Source organism: Camelina sativa, chromosome 1, assembly GCF_030686135.1.
Source record: "Camelina sativa cultivar CO46 ecotype springtype chromosome 1, ASM3068613v1".
In the NCBI taxonomy this organism is placed as follows: domain Eukaryota; kingdom Viridiplantae; phylum Streptophyta; class Magnoliopsida; order Brassicales; family Brassicaceae; genus Camelina; species Camelina sativa.
The window spans coordinates 1,257,211-1,278,409 of record NC_141880.1 but is presented as its reverse complement, the minus strand read 5'-3'; the positions used below and the strand labels follow the sequence as shown (position 1 = coordinate 1,278,409).

The 21,199-nt window shown below is 33.2% G+C and overlaps 4 protein-coding genes, 1 long non-coding RNA gene and 2 pseudogenes across 6 annotated transcripts; 1 reads left to right on the top strand and 6 right to left on the bottom strand.

The window, feature by feature from the left end:
* Positions 1–1,501: 1,501 nt before the first annotated feature.
* LOC104792307 (uncharacterized) lies at positions 1,502–2,413 on the bottom strand. Its single transcript, XM_019244184.2, has 2 exons — positions 2,309–2,413; positions 1,502–1,970 (listed from the first exon to the last, which is right to left on the bottom strand). The coding sequence occupies exon 2, from the start codon at positions 1,951–1,953 to the stop codon at positions 1,708–1,710; it is 246 nt and encodes an 81-aa protein (XP_019099729.1). The 5' UTR covers positions 1,954–1,970; positions 2,309–2,413; the 3' UTR covers positions 1,502–1,707.
* Positions 2,414–3,007: 594 nt separating this feature from the next.
* Positions 3,008–5,805, bottom strand: LOC104792218 (putative sucrose-phosphatase 2). The gene is made up of 8 exons (XM_010518352.3): positions 5,281–5,805; positions 4,894–5,193; positions 4,688–4,789; positions 4,391–4,585; positions 4,011–4,301; positions 3,740–3,926; positions 3,614–3,660; positions 3,008–3,542 (listed from the first exon to the last, which is right to left on the bottom strand). The coding sequence occupies exons 1-8, from the start codon at positions 5,338–5,340 to the stop codon at positions 3,456–3,458; spliced, it is 1,269 nt and encodes a 422-aa protein (XP_010516654.1). The 5' UTR covers positions 5,341–5,805; the 3' UTR covers positions 3,008–3,455.
* Positions 5,618–6,759, bottom strand: LOC104792137 (uncharacterized; annotated as a pseudogene). The gene is made up of 3 exons (XR_015558851.1): positions 6,534–6,759; positions 6,026–6,358; positions 5,618–5,937 (listed from the first exon to the last, which is right to left on the bottom strand). The product of XR_015558851.1 is annotated as an uncharacterized LOC104792137 (transcript).
* Positions 6,760–11,471: 4,712 nt separating this feature from the next.
* On the bottom strand, positions 11,472–12,539 carry LOC147949438 (vesicle-associated protein 1-4-like). The gene is made up of 2 exons (XM_087450151.1): positions 12,028–12,539; positions 11,472–11,760 (listed from the first exon to the last, which is right to left on the bottom strand). Exons 1-2 carry the CDS (start codon positions 12,396–12,398, stop codon positions 11,655–11,657), a joined length of 477 nt encoding a protein of 158 aa, XP_087306277.1. The 5' UTR covers positions 12,399–12,539; the 3' UTR covers positions 11,472–11,654.
* Positions 12,540–12,699: 160 nt separating this feature from the next.
* On the bottom strand, positions 12,700–13,612 carry LOC104703273 (vesicle-associated protein 1-2). Its single transcript, XM_087463430.1, has 6 exons — positions 13,564–13,612; positions 13,417–13,487; positions 13,242–13,323; positions 13,016–13,131; positions 12,778–12,882; positions 12,700–12,729 (listed from the first exon to the last, which is right to left on the bottom strand). The coding sequence occupies exons 1-6, from the start codon at positions 13,610–13,612 to the stop codon at positions 12,700–12,702; spliced, it is 453 nt and encodes a 150-aa protein (XP_087319556.1).
* A 1,963-nt stretch (positions 13,613–15,575) lies between these two features.
* Positions 15,576–17,105, top strand: LOC147949437 (uncharacterized). The gene is made up of 2 exons (XR_015557049.1): positions 15,576–15,730; positions 16,174–17,105. It is a non-coding gene; the product is annotated as an uncharacterized LOC147949437 (long non-coding RNA).
* Positions 17,106–19,871: 2,766 nt separating this feature from the next.
* On the bottom strand, positions 19,872–19,990 carry LOC147949436 (5S ribosomal RNA; annotated as a pseudogene).
* Between the last annotated feature and the right edge of the window lie 1,209 nt (positions 19,991–21,199).

Below are 21,199 nucleotides of genomic sequence, written 5' to 3'. Positions count from 1 at the left end.
TGCTTTCGTAGCGATTTCTTTTTGTAAGTTTGTCAGACTTGTTTTGGTCTTACAAAACCATAGAGACACAAAAACGTTTGGTGGTTTGTTAGCAAAAGTAATAATCTAAAAAAACTTTTTTAAAGGCTCTCGGCCACTACTATACGTGGATCCGATCATTATTTGACCGTCGTGTTAGGGGTAAGCCCACATCCTAACAATGAGCCCGGTCCAGAAAATGCCCAAATAAATTTCCAAGGAAAAAGGGGCATTTCGGTATTTTCGGTGGACGAACCGACATGATTCCCTATAAAACCTTCGAGCAAACGGATCACGAAAAAGGAAAAAATACGGATAGCAAGTACAAGGATCTCACTCATTCAAAATTAGATTCGACGAGCTCACAGCTTGTCCATTGTACTCGTCTCTTATTTCGTAACTCGTCTAAATCAATTTGTAACCCGTCCTTTTGTGTCTTGGCACTGATTTATAGAGAGAACTTCAACCTCCTTTTTACCAAACTAAAATACTCTAATTGTGACCGATTTGGACATCAACACGTCGGTTCACTATTCCAAAATCAAATTAGTCTTTTTTTTTTTGTTGGACAACAGAATTGTAGTCTATTTAGTAAAATTTGAAAGATTAATCGATTGGACATAAAGAATCACTTGTAACTCTCATGGCGTCATCGTCTCTAGGTTTCCACCTTGCTCATTTGATTTGTGGATTTTTTCCTCATCCTTTATTACCCCAAAAGCGTACAAGATTTTTTCGAATACCTAAGCTATTATGAAAATCATCACAAAAACCTGTTTTATTCAAACACTCTTAAAAGAAGAATTTTTCTTTTGATGGATTGTATTAAAAAAAACTAAAGAGTATACTTGGTGATATAATAATTAATAAATTAATATGTTAAGTTAGATATCAAAAGATTTTATTTGATGAATAATTTAATAAAGAAAATTAATATGGTAAATTAGATGATATCAAATGATTATTTGGAATATTCTCTTTTAAGATTTTTGGAAACTACGTGCTTTAGTAATAAATTATTTCGAAAATAAATTAAGGTTGCACCAACTATTTAACTTGAAACCAATTAATCTATCAATTAATCTATAACCTATTTATTAAAATTATATAGTATACAAAACAAAGTTGTGTACTTCCGTTTTATTATAACGGGGATCGTTTGTTGTGTTACCGTCCAAATTAAAACTATGAAATGGTTAAATGTTAGTTTGAACCGACTCTAAAGAGTTTAGAGTTCGATCTAAAAACTATAATTCATAAGAAAGCTGTAAAAAAGAAAACGATAAACAAATAAAAAATATGCCACGGGTAAGACTGCTTTTGTGAAAGTCCCAAATACGATTGGGCTTGTCCGGAAAGCCCTTATTGTTTTTAACGAGAAAACAAAACTGGTTGTTGTCAACTTCGAATTTTTAGCTAATGTTGCATATTTGGCTGCCTCGCTGGTACCAATTAACACGCTAGTGGATACGAATTCAGAACATTAACAACACATCTACGTCCATTGACACAATTTGACATTTAAAAAAAAAAAATATTGAATGGGGTATGTAGCGATGTAGAAATAATACCAAATTAGAAAGAAACAAAAAAAAAAATAAAGGGAATTTTTATACAAAAAACTATTGTGTTGAATGTTGACTTGTTATACAACTTGACTCTATTTGTGGGATTCTTCTTCTTCTGCTTTCAAGATCGATCCTCCAACTTTGATTTGCGAAAACTCCGGCGATACTCTTCGTTGTTCCCTGATGGTTCTACCATATCTTCAGCAAAGCTCACTTTCTTCTTCTTTTTCTTGCTTTCCTTATTAGTATGTTGAGGTTCGAGCTTGTCCATGTAATCAGAGAGGAGACGCTTGTGAAGCTGAGCTGCAAGGAGCACCACGCTTCCGGAGACAGCAAAGACTGTCATAAACCCAACTGAGCTCTCCATCTTATGAGATTTGGTTGCTGTTAATTTAAATGAGAGATGTTATAAATCAGAGGATATTGTGACATGATCTGAGTTTCGAGGAAGGGAAGCATTGTGTTGACAGTTTTCTCCATTAATGATGACTCTCTTCTTTTCCAAACTTATGAAACAGTTATAATAGAGAGAGTTGAAAACTTGAAAAAGAACAAAAGAAAAATAAATAAAGGCATGGAAGTGGAAGGTTTGGTAATAAATGGAAGGTGGACTATGTAAAGAATTAAATATGAATCAGGAATTTTTTTTCTTTTTGGACTAGTGTAGATACTAAACACATATCGACGAACTATAGAACAAGTTGAGGTTGTGTACTACTTACTTCAACTGCGGAACGCTTGTGTTGCGAAGATTAGCTCTGGGATATGTTGTTGCACGAGTCTTCGTTTCTTCTACAGTTAAAAGATTTTTGTTGGTGACACAATCAATCACTTCTTGATCTTAGGGTTTGGGATTTTCGTTCTTTAATTTTTGCTATATCTTTCTAAGACGTGAATAACTTATTTTATAAAGGATTACCGTGATTTGTAAATCCTAATCCAATTAGGAATGATCTTTTTCCTAAGTCCAAGTGGAATAGTAATATTTTCTTCATAGAGCCTCCCTATATGAAACAATCTAAACTCCAAGATATCAGAAAAAAAGTAATTTCTAAATAGAGTTAAGTTCATTTTGGTCAGTTATAAAGTTGAACAAACGAGTAAGATACATGCAAATGATTTTTTAGGCTATTGTAACAAAAAAATTTAATCACCTCACATAACAATTGTCAAAATAAGTTATAAAGTTACTTGTGGCCAATAATATTCCAAGGCATTAATTGAGTACACATCTCTTTGTTTTTTTTTCTTAAAGACAACAGTAGCAACCAACCAACCAGCCTATCCTGTGTGGTTCTTTTTTGTAAATACAAAATTTCTAAAATATTAATTTTTGGAAAACCAAAGAAGGGGAAAAAAAGATACTATATAAAAAAGCTTTGTGAAGAAACAAGAAAATTATGAGGAGTGAACCAAGAAAGTTATTCCCAAATCGTTTGATTTTTATTTGTGAAGAAAGAATTTGATTTGTCCAATACATACAACTTAAACAACAAAAATCAGAAGCTATTCTAATTGACCATTCAAAGACTCTCTTTTTTTTGGCCAACCCATGGAATCCATCAATCCAATGTTAATGAATTGACTTTACCAATTCAAAAAATTGCCGAGTCTTATGCAAATGGACACTATCATATACTATATTTGTTTGTATAGTGTAGTAGTTAAAGAAAAGTAAAAGTTAACTTGAAGATATAGATCACTGATGTAGAAATAAGAATGAGTTTTGAGATCCAAGTTTTATTGAAAAGACGACGTTTTATCGAATCTCGTGTCTATTTATACCGAAGGTTCAGCGTTTTATGGCAGAGAAGATGATAAGATGCGAAAGAGAAGAGGCCATAGTCTGCTGCAGAGGGATGAGGTGACTCAGATGATCCAGCTGCTATCATCCTTCACCTCTGATTCTTTCGACCATGTTTGCTGTACATGTTCCCACACCAGCCCTTCTCCTTCCTGCACAATCCACAATACCCAATCAATCAAGAAACCTCGATGAGGCAACTCTTATTTACTCAATCTCATACCTTAGAGGTGAATTTGACAGTTGTTGTGCAGCATCTGCGTTCTTCACCTGCAAGAGAAAATATAGTATTACATTTTCATGGGTTATATATTAAGGATGATGGATTTTTAGGCAATAAGGCTTTTACCACTTTGCTCCCATTTATCAAGCTTTACTATCCATGTCCCAGGAGTAGTATCTGTTGCAAGGACTTGATCTGCCCAAACCCGAAACTTCTTCCCTTGTTTGTCTCCATGGTACTTGCGCAGCTCATCAATGGTATCTCTCAGAGATTTTTCAGCACCAGATGGATGGACAAACACACCACTCGGGTGCTGTAATAAGTGGTTTGACACAAGAGTCAGATATATTATTATCTCACTGCAACACATCACTTTATACTATGTTACAATACTTACACATGAAGCTTTGAGGCTAGCAGTGTAAGCCTCACAGTTCTCAACCTCACCCCGTCTCCATCTCTCATAGAACAAAAAGAACTTCACAACCTCATGACCGGGGTTCACATTCTCTGTCTTGCACTCTAAGAAGTCAGAGACATCCCTTGGAGAAAGATTTGGACCAAGCTTGAAATGACCAATGGCTTCTATAATCCCACTTGCACACCTCTCCTTAGCATGGATCACCTTTGGGTTGTCTATAGCATTTTCAGCATGCCACTTCAACAGCTCTTCTTGAGCATTGCTTACCTGGGAGAACAAACTAATAGATCTCAACATCGATATGAAAACGAAATGCAGAGAGATGGCTAAACATGATTTGAAGACAAAAAACCAACCATGACGCCATAAACATCAGGAATGCTAAACAGTTCAGCATCGTTTCCTGAGTCACCACAAGCAAGAGTATTAACAGGGAGCTTTCCTTCAGTCTTCAGCTTCTTAAGCAGATACGCAAGGGCTTGTCCCTTTCCAGCACCTTGTGGTAAAATATCCAAATCCATACCTCCACTGTAAATGATTTTGACATCCAACTGAAACAACCAACATAAACAATCTGTTTAAGTAACAAAACCTCAAAAGAGACAACACAAAAGCTCAGATGCTACGGATAGCATAATCAAAGCAAAACTCACCCCACGTTTCTCAAACCGCTGTGATAACTCCTTAGTAACTTCCTGAGCCTTACTCTTATCAACATAAAAGCTAACCTTATGTGGTCTCTGCTCAGTTTCAGCCTACAAATCAGCAATTCACACACTCTTGTCAACATTGTAACCATTGAGTAAACCACTAGAGAGAGATGAAGAAACTTTTGTAAAACCAGTGAGAGAGTGAGTACCTGAAGCTTCAACTCAGAAAACTTGCAAGCTTCTTCTTTGACAATACCCAAATCCCATTTATGGTTCAAAGTATCAACCCAACCATGATCAGGAACCATAGAGTTACCATAAGTAATCTCAGTTCCAACAGACATAATTGTAATATCAGGAGTCAACAAAGGTTTCTCCTTTCGAAGCTCTTTATACAAAGTTGGTGATCTCCCCGTTGAGAAAACAAGAAACGAGTCATGGCGATAAGCATGTTCCCACAATGAATTGAATCTCAACAGAGAGAGATTCTCAGGATCATGATGATCCACCTGCACATACACACATGTATCAATCAATCAAATCATCCTTGTTTATATATATATGTAGCCAAAAGGTGTAAAAGACTTAATCTTTACCATAGTATGATCAAGATCCGATACAATCATAAGACGAGGTGGTGATGTTAGCCGCTCCATGATTGATTGTGAGAATGCCGTCGACGAACGGGGAACACTCACAGTCACAGGGGAGGAGATGATGATGCTGAAATCGAAACGAATGTGTTATGTTTATGTGTACCTCAAATTCGGATCGACGATCTCTTCTTGGCCTTTGGTTTTGTGCGATCCAAGAAGATGATTACACGTGTAACATATCCAACGGGCAACGGATACGAATAAATTTACACGTATATTCGTTTTTGTTATACTTTAATAACGAAAATATTCGTTACTAGAAACATCGAATGATGAATGATGTTAACAAAACATTTATTCATTAATATATTCAAGATTTGGTTTCCTTTTTTCAAAGAACCAATTCAAGAAATTATTACACCAGCAGGTGGATTTTAGGAGAAAAAGGAGCAATGGAAACAAACTTAAACTGGTGTTTTGTTGCATACATATATTACACATGATGACATGAGAACAGAAGCAAGCAAAAACAAACATAAGAGCACACACTGATAAGATAAAGGATTTGAGCTAGGAAGAAGATGGATCCTCTTGGTGTTCAAATTGGAAGATGACTCCATCATCCTTCTTGAAATAATGTGTCGTGTGATCCACCACCTGAAACATCATTGATCCAACCACCAACAATTACAAAAGAATCACTCATTACTATTTTTAGACTTATAAAAAGATAATCTCAACTCACATTTGTGTCGGTGAGCTCTAAGTTGTCAAAGTCCATGGAGCTATCTTTGAAGAGCGGTCCAGCATGCCAGGTACCGTGGTTGAGTTTGATATATTTCGGTCCCGAGATTCTGAAGACGCGCACCTCTTCAACAGGAGGAGGAACGTACCAATGACCATGACTTTATTATCTACTCCCTTACCAACATCATCATCGTTTTTAATAATAGAAGGCTTAGCCACTCCAAGATACCAAACGTGACCACCTATTGATCCTAGACACTGTGTCACGTTTGCGTGATGAGTGATGCTGGAAAGTCTCAAGGGTGCATCATTGAGCGTCATTAGATAGAACCTGTTCCCCAAATCCACAGTGAGAGATCAAAGAAACAAACAAATCTTAAAACCTAAAAATCTCATACATACATATATATACACAAGTCACATCACATAGACTGGTGGTAGATTAGTCCCGCTCAGAGTTGAGGGATTCTAGAATCATCTAGGGAGAGAGTAGAGTAGAGAGGTACCGTGGGGTTCCTTTGGAGAGATCCAATTGAGCGTCGTTGGGACCAAAACGTTCACCATCACGAGAGACTTCGATGACTTGACCATACTCTGCGAAGTTCTCAGAAGTAGCTTCGATCGGTATCAGATTCACTTCCACAAGTGATTTCGCCATTATTGTAAAATTGTGACTTCACGAAACAAAAGATAATTGAAAGTGAAACAAAAGAAGAGAAACCCCAGCTCTTTTAGCACCGGAGCTGGGGTTTCTCTTCTTTTAGCTTGTTTTATCTTAATTTTCGGTTCATCCATCTCTTTGTTTTTTTCCAACGGCATCAGATATGGATTATTCAGATCTAGATTATGAAACTTAACCTTATCGCCTTTTGGACTCACGCTGCTTGTCTTCGTCTCTCTGTCAAGCTCAGCTACAGATCTGGTTGTTCCCTTTCACGGCAGAGGCAACCGTCAACCGATTCTTTCTGCCTCAGATGAAGAATCTCACCATCGCAGATCTAGATCTCCTTCCTCCTATGTCTTTTGGTTCTGGATCTGTCTCACAGCCTCTGAAACTTCTCAGCGGAGCATCATAAAGAGGAACGTACGACATCTCCATCCGGTTTTAATTTGTGGTTAAGGAGAATCTTGTATTTTAATCCGCTTGTGTGGTTTTCTTGTCTCAGATTTGTTTTAAGTTATCAAAGGTTTAGGTTTTGTTTGTCTTAATTTTGAAGTTCTAGATCTTGATTCGGGAAGTAATTGATTGGATGTAGTGTTTTTCACATGCTCGGGTTTTTTCCCCTTTGTTTCACCTCTTTTGGTCTTAGTTTCCGGGAGTGAGTTTGTACTCGCCGGCTTAATCCTCTGGAAGGATTGATATCTTTGCAGCCTGTGTAATTTCTTTCTCTTGTTGAATATCAATGAAATCCTTCAGCCGAAAAAAAAAAAAAAGTGAAGCAGATTGAGCTGTTTTTTTAACCACTCAAAAAAAAAAAAAAGTTTAAAATCGATCAGAAAACACCCAAAATATATTTGGGTTTTACTGTAAATTGAAAACATATACGATCAAACTTAAATAGAGATAAAATAAAGGGCTCATTTTGTATTTTCTGGATTGTTGTTTTTATAATCTTCTTTTCTTCTCGTCCTTTGGGTCCTTTGGTAGCCTGTAACCGTTGCTTCAGCACCTCATATGTACAAAGAAGCTTACGAAAGTGAACACATTGACTGAGATTTGCCTAAATTTTGGGCTTATTTTTTTTTACATTTCAGAGATGGAGCCATAACTCGTGCAAGCAAGGAACGTGGTAATGTGGAAGAGATGGTTCCTTAACATTAGGAAGACCAATTCTCTTCTCTTATTTTTAACGTGAAACAAATAAGCATAATCAAACATTGACAAGGTTATAGTATTTAAAACAATTATAAAACTTAATTTTATTTATAAAAATAAGATTAAATATTTATATATCTAAATCATTTAATAATGACAAATATATTTAAAACTAAGATACAACATTGCTTATATTTTAAAATTATTTCTATATACTTATTTAAGCAATGTTTTAGAATTTTAATTAGCTGTGATATGACATATTAGCATTTTTGTTAATCTAATAACTAACAAAAAAAATTTATATTTGTTTACAAAATAAAAAAGCAATATTTTTGAAATTATTTAATAAAATTATTTAACAGATTTTATTTATTGTTTCAGAAATCTTAAGAAACAATAACAAACTATTTAATTGGCTAAAACTTATTTTTTATACACAATATTCACTATATAAACAATACTAAGTGTATAAATATAATGTTGACAATATAAATATACATAATCTAATTGTAATTTTCAAATATAAAGTTAATATATACTAACATGTTATACCAATAACTGCAATAGTGTTAATATTAACACCAATCATTATTGTAAATTTGGCATATTAAGATCTCTAAACATGATCACATTGATTTATAATATCAAATCATGGGTCAATACATGTTTTGTTGGTTTTTTTTATATAAATTTTACGAATTTATAATTAATGAATTTGATATTGTACTTAAACCAAAATAGTAGTACCGACTATGGTCAAAATCGGAGTATGAAATTAAGTAAATTAAATATATAAATTACAAAATGTATAAAACAAATAAATTTTCTACTATTAACAAATAAATCCAAATTTCCGTTAATATGTTTCCACGCTGTACATCGTGGGTTACTATCGTTTCTGATATTATTTTTGCAAACAATTATCATCCAGTTTGAGGTACCAATCTTGAAGTTTTATTTTAATAAATATGTGGTTGAAAAAGAAAACATAATCACATATTGTGGGAATGATCCCCTTTTTAATAAAAGGGAAGTACACAACATAGTTTTTGTAGACTTTATATTTTTAATAAATGGTTACAAATAGGTTATAGATAGGTTATAGATTAATCCATATATTAATATTAATGGTTACACCTAAATATTATGGATATTCCAAATTGATAATATATCATTAATGGTAACAAATAAAATCATGGATATTTCAAACTATATTTTTTGAAGATTTTAGTCCTATATCACGTTGTTTCCAAAGATTTTTAAACACAATATTACAAATTTATTTTCCACAGATTTTATCGATAGACCACAATGTTAACCAAAGATAGATTACGAAATTGATAGATTGATTGGTTACAAGTTAAATAGTGGGTTACAAGATAGATTACGAAATAAAATTTAACTAGTGTTATAGCACGGATACTTATCTAAAATTATTAACAATATAAAACTTACAAAATAGGTGATTTTTCAAACCTTCATATTTAGCATATGATTTTATTGCATAATGTTTTATCCAAAAAAACTTTTTAAAACAATAACATAAATTATACTTTATATAAAAAATACAATATAAATAAAATGAATTTCAACTCGTTAGCACGGGTGTTAATCTAGTCTATACTATTAAAGCAAGAGTACTCACTAGACTCAAACTGGACCATGACTTTGTTTTGGTACGTTTTTCATTAAAAATGGTTAGAGAATCGCCTAATTTAATTAAATTATCCTATAGTTTAGATTTCTCTAAATGACGTTTATACCCTTTGGTCAACAACATATATACCACTGGGTTGAGACGCGGATCCTGTATGATCCGACAATAGTAGACTTCAAAACACGCGGATCTGTTTGTAATCTGGGTTGATACTATTCGGATCGTGTATTTGGTTTGATTCAAAAATAATTATTCTCATCGCCAAACAGAGGTATAATCCCTATAAATAAAGAAATTGATATCCGAGTATTTAATGGCTTCAGTAATATCAAATATTAACTACTACCATACTTAATCCTTATAATTAATACGAATATTAATAAAATTGAGAAATCTTTAATACTTATCGATTGTGACTTTGTTGCTTCCAAAATAACCAATAGATTAAATACGAAATTGTATATATATGTAAACTTATTTGGTTTGTTTTTATATTGTGATATATTTACGGAAACAACAAATCAACTTAATACAATTAAATAAAAACAAATCATCATATTGTTTAGATTTTTCAATATTTCTATAACAAAATTATAGTAATTGATTATGATTAGTAAAGAAGGAAAGAATACGCAGAAATTATATATATGTAAAGTTGTAAACTAATTTATTGAAAAGGTGTACTGTATTATCCCACATCGACTAAATATTTTGGAATATGGTTCATAATCACTATAAAGATATGACTAATATGTTTTGAGTACAAATGAGCAAGAAGTTTGATTTATTAGGTATCCAAATTTAACAGTTTAATTTGGTTCTATATTTGAGCATATTTAAATTTATATAGAATGTTTAAATTATTATAAATATTTGAACTCCGTCGAATGTATAAAATATTATAATATATTTAAAGTCTATAAAATATTTAAGTAATATTAATATTTTTACTCTTAAAATTTTTATATAAAACAAGTTTGAGTTAAACCCGTTAAAACAAGTATTTTATCAAACTATAAATTAAATTGGTTTTTTACAATTTTGCTGAGATTTGATATATCAAATATTAACTTCTAAATGATAACCAAAATATACCTAATCTCACTATAAATACAATGGTTTCCTAACCATTGAAATATCTCACACTAAAATTTAACAAGCAACTTCTCCTCTTTTGACGACAACCCAAAATAAAGAAAAATTCATCCTCATACAAAACTACTATCCGATATTACGGTGTGTCTATTCTCTTACAAAACTACTATCCGATATTGCAGGTGTCTATTCTCTTACAAAACTACTATCCAATATTGCGGTGTGTCTGTTTCCGTGAAAAGCTACATTCTACAAACTACTTATACCTATTAGGATTTTCAATTTACTGTATGACCTCAAATATACAAATAAACACTATATAAACAAAGAAAATAAATTGAAATAAAAATTTATATTACAAAAATATAAATTACAAAAAAGTAACTAACAAAATATATAATCCCGTGTTGCCTCCCCTAATTTTGTTTTAAAGGTACTAATTTTTTAAAAATTAAATAAAAACAAAATTAATTAAATGATGTGTTAATAACGGGCCAGCCTATGATGCCCAATGATTTCTATAGACATACTTTAGTTAGTCTTCTGGGCTTACTAAGAAGGCCATGTACGCGTTATCGACTAATATGGAGATATATGTTCTATTTGCCTTTTCGTTTGTCCAAAGAAAAAAAAAAAAGTTCTTTTGATGAACTATCAAAATTTTATTTTGTCACAAAACATCTGTATAAACAAAATGTATATTATCAAATTTTACAGAAAACTGTATTTAACTAATTTTGCTATATAAATGCAAAAAACTAAACTTAAAATGTAGGATCTTATCAAAATGTTTTTTTTTTTTTTTGAACTTGTTTGCTCTCTCAAGTCTCAAACTGTTAAATACATATAAAAGGTTCAGTACTGATGGAGATAAAGATAAAACTGTTAAATAATTTTGTCTTATTCTGAACATCTTCAAGTCACCAAAAATTACAAATAACGACACTTATCCTTTGACTCGTTTTTTATTTCTTTTACAGTGGTAAGGTATAGAGTGCAGCAATTACTCAAGTGTAAACAACAAAATTTGAAAGTATCTACTATTCTATATATATACTAAACCACAATGGTGGAGTTCTTAGCATTTTCCGCTCCGATGGAAATCTTGTTTAGCCATTTCTTTGTTTCCTCAACGATGGAATCGGCCAATTTGCTCTCATCTCTGCCACCCAAAAGGAAGAAAAATTGCAAAAATAGTTTCAACTTAAGATTCCTTATCACCAAATGAAATCGGTAATTGACAGCAAAGAATCATTCACATTAGAAAATAGTAGAGAATTTTCCACACAATATATATATATATATATATATATATAAATAAATAACTGTTCCAAAACAAAATTAAGATCAGGTCGAAGACGAATGAGTCAACCAAAAACAAAAGTAACATTTTTAGTATGAACACAGAAATCGGTAAATAAATGCTTACCTTAGTATATTTGACTCGAAGCCAAGGTTATTGAACACAGATGATAAAGCTTTCTTCCACTTATCGACTCTCTCAGGCTCACTCCGATACTCCCACTCCAGATTCCTGAAATTTTCGCCGAAAGCTCCCATATATCTTTTACACGTGGTGGCGTCTAACCTGAAGAATATGGGTATCACCACGAGCTTGCCTTTTTCCATCTGCTCTTCCATCTTCACAAGCTCATCCAAGCACCAGCGCGATTGGGTGTACCTCTCGGAGAAGATCGCCACGGCGATTCTACATTCCTCGATCGTATGGAAAAGGTTATTCAGATTCGTACCCCTATCCTCAACCTCGTCAATAAACACGTTGATCTTCTCTAATCTCATGGCCTTCACGAGAAAACTAACGAAGTTATTTCGAAGCTCATCTCCCCTGAAATTGATGAACACTTTGTACTGCGGCGGCGGAATGGATCCACCGGGACATGTGGAGGGGACCGCCGTGCGGAAAAAAAAAAAAAAAAAAAAAAAAAAGGAAAAGAAAGAGTCTTCTTAGCTTTTCTCTTCTTCGTTGACTACGATTAGAAAACACGTTGTTTTTTTTGTCTCTGCATGAGTTCTCCTGCTTTAATATAATAATAATTAACACAACCGGTAAGTTGAAAAATGAAAAGCAATCAATATAAAATCAAGAAAGACCAAAAGCGTAAGGAAGGGTCTATTAAACGCTTTTTCAAATAAATAAAAAACTGAGATAGATACTTACAACAGCAACACGATAAGCATTCTCATTATCTGAGATAATTGATTTGGCAACATATCTAACTTTCAGTTTTATCTTCTCAATTAGATGCCCATCATTTAGGCTAAACTGCAGTGTTCATTCATTAGAAAAGAAAACACTAGCTGTGTCAAAATAACCAGATCCGATTTATCACATAAGTAGTAAAGAAGATCAAAATCATTGTGTTGGTAAATCCCTTTAATAACAACAATATCAATACCATCTCAGTAGTAAGATTTTTGGCAGTGGTTCCTGGACTAGCTACTACAGATTGAATAAAAAACATGTCTTCACACTGCATATGAGCAGGAGCTTCCGTTTGCGCTTTCAGGGTCACTAGATTCGAGTCAAACAAAGAAAATAAGTAAGTTGATCATCTAGCAATTTTTCTGGGGATTTGAAAACAGCATTATCTATTACGAAAAGAAAAAATTTCAGGGACAGACCTAACACAGCAGCGGAGGATCTTGGAAGAATAACACCAGTATCAGGCCTAATAAAATACTTGTGCGGAGCTGTGGCTATGACCTAAAAATTGACTCTTGAAAACCTTAGATACACAAAATCTCCCACTACGAAGAGATCAAAGCTTAAAAGACTACTGTAATGGTACTCATTTACCTTGAAAGTCACAAAATTGTCAGTATTGTTAGTCAAATAGAGAGGGCAAGAGCTATCTTTCTTCAGTTCAACTACATCAAAATCAAAAATCAACCAGTTGACACAGTATACTAAATGGAAATATAATCGAAGATTTATAGAGCTTACGATGAAACTGAAGGTCGACACGATCGATTGTCAGAGCTTGGTTTCTCATTCTTATGACTCGAGTTTTCTTTTAATGGATAAAAATATTGTAATGAGAGAAAGGGAGAGAGGAGTGAAAATATTTATAGTGGTGAGTTTTAATATATAAAATATATAAAAAAAAAATCGAGAGAAATATCACTATCAAGAAACATATTTTTGAAGTGAGTTTTAATATATAAAATATATAAAAAAAAAATCGAGAGAAATATCACTATCAAGAAACATATTTTTGAAGTGAGTTTTAATATATAAAATATATAAAAAAAAATCGAGAGAAATATCACTATCAAGAAACATATTTTTGAAGTGAGTTTTAATATATAAAATATATAAAAAAAAAATCGAGAGAAATATCACTATCAAGAAACATATTTTTGAAGTCAGCAAAAAATGTGAATGACTTTAGTAAAGTCTCCACTAACTAGAAGACAAATAAAAACTCCGGGCACTAACTAGAAGACAAATAAAAAGTGAAAATTATCCAGGATAACCTACTGTTCATAAAAAATAGCTACGATCCCACCTAATTTTTGTATTCCCTAGATAACTCACTTTTTATGTCAAGATTATTATAATTCCAAACCTACCCTTATAAAATATTTCTTTTTTTCACTGAAAATATATTGATAATATTGATAAGCTTGTTTTCAACAAAACAAGTAGGATACATACGCCCAAAAGAGGGAAGTGAAAGCCGACGGACGACATAATGTCCCCAGAAACAACAGCCGGAGGAAGAAGAGATTTCTTCGGAAACTAAACCCCAAACAAGGGAATCGATATAAGCTAGAAATACAACTCAGAACTTTTAAACTCAATTCGAAAGAGCACATAACCTTACACCAATAACAAAAGCAAAAAGACTTTTAACTGAAACGAGATAGATACCAAGAAAGCAAAGTGTCGCCCTCTTCTTTACAAGAAACCAGTGAATGAGATTTATCATAGATGCCCAGGCCAAACAAATGATAACATCTACCTCTTCCTATCATAATGAGATCCAATCTCTCCAAACCAAGACCTCTAAACCCGACAAGCAAGACCCATAATTGGAGAACAACTACGCTTGACTTTCGGATACGACGACGACGACATCAACGCCAAAAAACGCCTAAATAAGAAGCCTTCCAAAAAGCTAGCAGACCTAAACAGGACTCGAAAGCAGAGACAAGGAAAGAAGTCTAACCCCACGATTCACACCATTCTCAAAGGCGAGAACGACAACACGAGTCGGCTAACACCCACAAAGACCCACCGCAACCAACACTAAGAAGAGAGACCACCTGCAACTAAGGAGACTATACCCAATTTCAGAACAATTTGCCTTTCTCTTGGAACGGGAACGAGCCTAAAAAGAACCGATGGCTAAATCAAAGGGATAAGGAGAGCGGAAAGACAAAGGCTGGACTGACCAGAGCCCAAATCCAACCTCTATCGGCACGGCATAGAAGCAATTGCAAACACCAGGGAACCAGATCTAGATCGGGGAGCTAAATGGCGATATGACTTGATTTACACCGAAGATCCATCAGGTCCAACCTCCATTCTCTTCACGAGAATCACCCAAACAAAATTCTGTCCCCTCGACCGCTCCACACAAACTCAAAACCACTACTTGACAGAGAACTACGGAACCCCAATCGAAAGCCAAAAGAACTGTAAACCAAAGGCAAAGCTAAAGATAGACTAAGGAACCCTCTCACGGTAGAGGCGAGGAGCGCCGACTACCGGAGAGGGCGAAAGCAGATCTGAAGACTGTTGACGGCTAGAGCGAGTTCGAGAGAGGAAATATGTTTTTTTTTTTTTTTTACCCTTATAAAATATTTCTTACTAATGTAAAAACATTATTGATTTGTTTCATTCCACATATATACATATATACGAATTGTTTAATAATTAGACTAATGGGCCTTTAAAATTTAATATAGCCTAATTGGGCTTTTAAATGTGGGAAACATAATTTAAAAAATAACCTGGAGAGTAGATGACACCAACAAAAAAAAGAAAAACGAAACAAAAAAAAAACATCTGCGCCGTCGTTTGTGTCACCGGCTTCTCAACTCACCGACAACTGAAATTTCCTGTTCAATTATCATTCTTTGGCCGATTGTTCTCCATTGGTAAGGTAAACAGTGGTTGTGTTACAAAGATTATACGATTAAGCTTTATGATTGTACTTTTATCTACAACTACCTCCAATTTTTAATTCCCTTCGACAAACTTTGATTAATTATTTACTGTATAAGTAACAGTTTTTGTGGGATTGTTGAATTTGATGGAATAATTAGTTATAACATAAGACTTTTGATCAAACTAATTTTTTTTTTTTTTCTTTCGACTGTGTGTATCATCGTGCCAATTTTTTTTGTTTGTTTGTTAAGTTGTGTTTCTCTTTCTGTAATTTTTTATCTTGGCTAAATTGTTTGAATTTGGTTTAGTTTGCTTAACATTAAAAAGAAATCGATCAACAGCAGATTCGTATTATACATTTCAAGACACTTATTTCACTTTATATGATTTGTTTTTAAAAAGTTTTGATAATTCATTTGTTTTATGAATGTTTTACAGGATGGATGTTCAAACAAACATCGATTTAGGATTTCCAACGCGTTTGTTTTCACTTGGTTGTGAGCCAAAGCCCAAGAAAAGTATCAATTATCACAGCAAAGTTGATTTTCTCGAAGATGTTGAAATTGCTGTCGGAGAAGAAGTCTGGAACAACATCCGTGAATCTCCTCTTGGGGTAATTGTACGGTTTATTGATAACAAATTCACATGGTCTTCCAAGGTTGTGGAATATCTTCTCCTGAAACAACTTGTTTGTAAGAAGAAATACGAAATTTGGTGAAAAACCAGCTAGATTCTCTCTATCGGAGTTCGCAGAGATCACCACTTTGAACTGTGCAACTTTTCCAGATGATTGTGAGGGGTTTGAAGAGACAAAGCTGCATAAAGATTTGTGGAAAAAGATGAAAATCAAAGGGAAGATGAATCCTTGCAAAAATGATTTGAGAAAGGTGTGTAAAGATGTTGCGACATGGTCTTCAGATGAAGACAAGACTAGGTTTGCATATTTGTCTATAGTATCTGTCATCTTGGGATACGATGATAAAAAACGGCTTAGTTCTCAAACAGCTCGCATGGTTTTTGATAAACCAAAGTTTGAAAACTATCCTTGGGGCAGAATGGTTTTCAAGCAGCTGATTGAGTCTATGAAACGTCTAGATTATACGGCACAGTCGTATACAATACACAGGTTTATACAAGCCCTTCAAATATGGGCTTACACTGTTGTTCCCGCTCTCGGAGCGAAGATTGGTCGTCCATCAAACGTTAATGGCCCTCCTATTCTGAAGTTCAAAGGTTCAAAGGGCAAAAGCAACATTGATATCCATACCACCGTAGTACCACTTTTTTCCTCTTTTACACAATATCCATCAAGAGTTTCACTTTTTTCCTCATATACACAATATCCATCAAGAGTACCACTTTTTTCATCATCTGCACCACCCTCATCAATGGTGTCACTAGTTTCATCAATACCACTGGTTTCCTGTAAAATAAGATTATTAGATTAGTAAAGTGAATCAAAGGATCATGGAGTATAAAAAAAACTACTACCGAACAAGTCTGCTAAAAATACGAAGACTAACCCGAATAAACTCTGTAGACTAACTATAAGTCTAACAAACATATTTTTAAAGTCTATTAAAAATGCGAAGACTTTACCGAATAAACTCCGTAGACTAAGTATAAGTCTAAAAAACATATTTTTGAAGTCTGCTAAAGTTGCACAGACTTTACCAAAGTTTATAAAATTTCGCAGACTAACTATAAGTCTAACAAACATATTTTCGAAGTCTACCAAAAATGCGTAGACTGTATGCAAAGTCTATGAATCTCCGTAGACTAACTATAAGTCTGACAAATATATTTTTGAAGTCTTCCAAAAATGCGAAGACATTAATGAAGTCTGTGAAACTCCGCAGATTAACTATAAGTCTAACAAATATATTTTTATAGTCTTCCAAAAATGCGAAGACTTTAATGAAGTCTATGAAACTCCGCAGACTATAAGTCTGACAAATATATTTTTGAAGTCAGCCAAAAATGTGAAGACTTTAGTAAAGTTTATAAAACTCTGCAGACTAACTATAAGTCTAATAAAAATATTGTTTAAGTCCACCAAAAATGCATAGACTTTATGCAAAGTTTATGAATCTCCGCAGACTAACAACAAGTCTAACAAATTTAGTTTTCAAGTCTACGAAAAATGCAAAAACTTTACCGCAGTCTATCAAAACCCACAGACTAACTATAAGTGTAACAAACATATTTTCGAAGTCTAACAAACATATTTTCGAAGTCTACCAAAAATGCGAAGACGTTTACGTAAATCTGCTGACTTGTAGTAAATTTGATGATAAATCCTAGTCCACCAAAACAACACAGACTTTACACCAGTTTGTTTTCACGAAGTCTGTCAAAACATGACAGACTAATTAAACTTTCAGATTCCACATCAATAAGAGTTCTAGAAGAATTACCTCCATCTCTATGATTGTTGAATACTGGAGATTAAGGGTGCAGTTTTGTTTGTTCTTCACCATTTGTTGTGTTCAAACAACCTACAAACCAAAAGCTTATTAAAAAAAAAATTAGTACAATATTCAACGGAAAACAAACAAAACGATAACTTACAGTTTCCACTTCAATGATTTCCAAATTTTCAGATTTAACCAATGCTTTTGATATACTTAATATTGCAGAAGATGAACAATGGACATTGTTGGTAGATTGAAGATGAGAGGTAACTTAAGCGATTAATCTTTTTAAAAAATATTTCCTTTTTCATTTAATTCCCTTATTAAATTATTTCCTTTATTAATTCAAAGTTTAAATTTTCGTTTTCCTAATATTTCCATTTTTAAATTTTGTTTTCAAATAATATTCTGAACATTTAATGTTTAATTTTATGTGAGATTTTTATAATATTTCAGTAATTAAGAAGGAAAATGAATAATATTTTGAGGGATAATATGGTAAAAATGTGCTCTACAAATATTGTAAAATTTTGATAGGTTACTTTGGTTGTTTCTAATAAATTCTAGGTTATCATAGCAAATCTCCCTAAAAAAAAATCGAGAGAAATATCACTACAAGAAACAAGGTAGAAGGCGTCAGTTATTATAACGTCATAAGTTAAAGTGTTAAACGGACGTTAAAAGTTTAAGTGTGAAGCAATATAACGTTAACTTTGACTTTAACTATTCAGTATTCATTATCAATTACTGTAATATTTTTCTCAATTAAGTAGCAAATATTTTTCAGGTTGGTAACCCTAAACTCTTCGTCGTCTCTTTTGCAAAATTCAGAATATGAGAGAACGTAACCTTCGAGTACTCATCTGCTCATCGGAGCTTCTTTGTGGATTTGCAGCTTCGTTTCCATTGAAATTCTACTTTCTTACTTACTCCTTTCTTCTAAGCTTCTCTTCAGTTATTTACAAGGATTAGCAAATTTTGATTGGCCAAGGAGCATTTGGACATGTCTGCAGAGCTCAAATGTCTTCCGGTGAGATAGTGCCTGTGAAAGTTCTTGCCGCTGAGATTCTAATTAAAGAGGGGGAAAAATAGTGTCAGACAGGTAAGATATATCTGTGGATTGTAGTTGATGATTCAGTATGATATTCATTTCCAAAGATCATGTAACATTGACGTTAAATATAACGTCACTGAAGTCTTGTATTGAGCTGTTGCATAATTGTGTTTTTTTGTCTTCATCTTGTCTTGAAAATTGGAGTGTTGATGGAGTCGGTGGAAAAGGTTACTTCTACAAAATTATATACTAAATATATATGTATTTATATTACAAGCACATAACTTATATATGTATTTATATTACAAGCACATAACTTAAACATATAATAAAAGAGTTGTACTATGATATTTTCAAGTGGTCCGGTTTATTCACTTTGGATGTGCTTCCAACCGCGAAAAACAAGAGATAACCATATCCAAACATAATTTTGTACTCGTAGCTAATTGTGTCGCGATCACAAAAAAACATCCGAAACACCTTCAAACGTCAAAATTCGGCCTCCGGAATGGTCCAATGGAACGAACCCATTGCCTTGCCAAAAACACTCTTGGGGCTTTCCGAATTGGTATTATGGATCGTGTGGTTCCTCACGATATAAAATTTATGACGTTCTGTTTGTACTATATAGTCTTACGCAACAACCAAAAAAAAAAAAAAAAGAGGGAGGGATGCAACACGAGGACTTTCCGGGAGGTCACTCATCCTAGTACTACTCTCGCCCAAACACGCTTAACTGCAGAGTTCTGATGGGATCCGGTATATTAGTGCTGGTATGATCACATCCGTTAGTATATACCATGCAACGCATATATCGTTTTTTTAAAACTCAAGGGATTATTCAATGTGGGTCCCACTTGATATGTGGACTGATTTATTCACCTTGGACGTGCTTCCAACCGCGAAAAACTAGAGATAATCATATCCAAACATAATTTTGTACTCGTAGCTAATTGTGTTGCGATCACAAAAAAACATCCAAAACACCTTCAAACGTCAAAATTCGGATAAAAAATATAGTATGATATATGTTTTGTTAAACGTCAAAATTTTACGACGTTCTAATTATAATCATTTTGATTTCCTGCTCTCTTAAAGTTAAGTGACGCAAATTTTTTTACTCAGTCGATGTAACGTCGTTTAACAAAATGATGTTAAATTATTAACGACGTTAAGTATATAAACAAACGACGTTACAATCCGTGTTTCTTGTAGTGGGTTATTTTTCCACAACAAGGCGTTATTATGATTAATGGGTTAGAGTCTTCTTGATTAAACAGAGCAGATAATTACGGTTTTGCCACAGCTCGTCTGGTTCTCGTAGTGACAATGCCCAACTTCTTGAGCCGCTTCTAGAAAGTCTGTCAGGATGAGTGTTGGAGATTTTATTTTCTTTGTAATGCATTGACCACCTATGTCACCATCTCTTTCGAATTCCCAAATTCTCTCGCTAAATTTTCTTCAGGCCCTATCAATTTTATTCGAGAATATGAAGCAAAGTGTTATCCTAAATTTCAGCCAAATAGTTCCCTTAATAAAATAAACGACACAAGAGCCGTTAATGACAAAGAGTACAATAACTTAATGTGTAGATTAGAACCATGGAACGGTACAAATTTTCACGCTAAGACCATTTCGAATGTTTCCTTATTTTTACTTCTAAAATAGAGAAACTCTATAATAAATGTGACTTTTACTTTAATGAATACCTCTGTTTTTTCTTCTAAAAAAGAATATTTCATAGATATTTTTTATTTTATTTTACTATTAATACTTTTTACTTATAAAAGTTGTAAACTAACCTATTTATTTTAGTATTTGTGAAACTTTCATAAAATTATGATATTATTTAAATTTTTAACATTCATAAATATTAATTAAATATCACATTTATTAAAAGAAATACATTGGACAAATTTTTAGGGATATTGGTGGATCCGGAAGTAATTTACCAGAATATTAAATAATTTGTCTTTGTTATATTAAAAATAATATT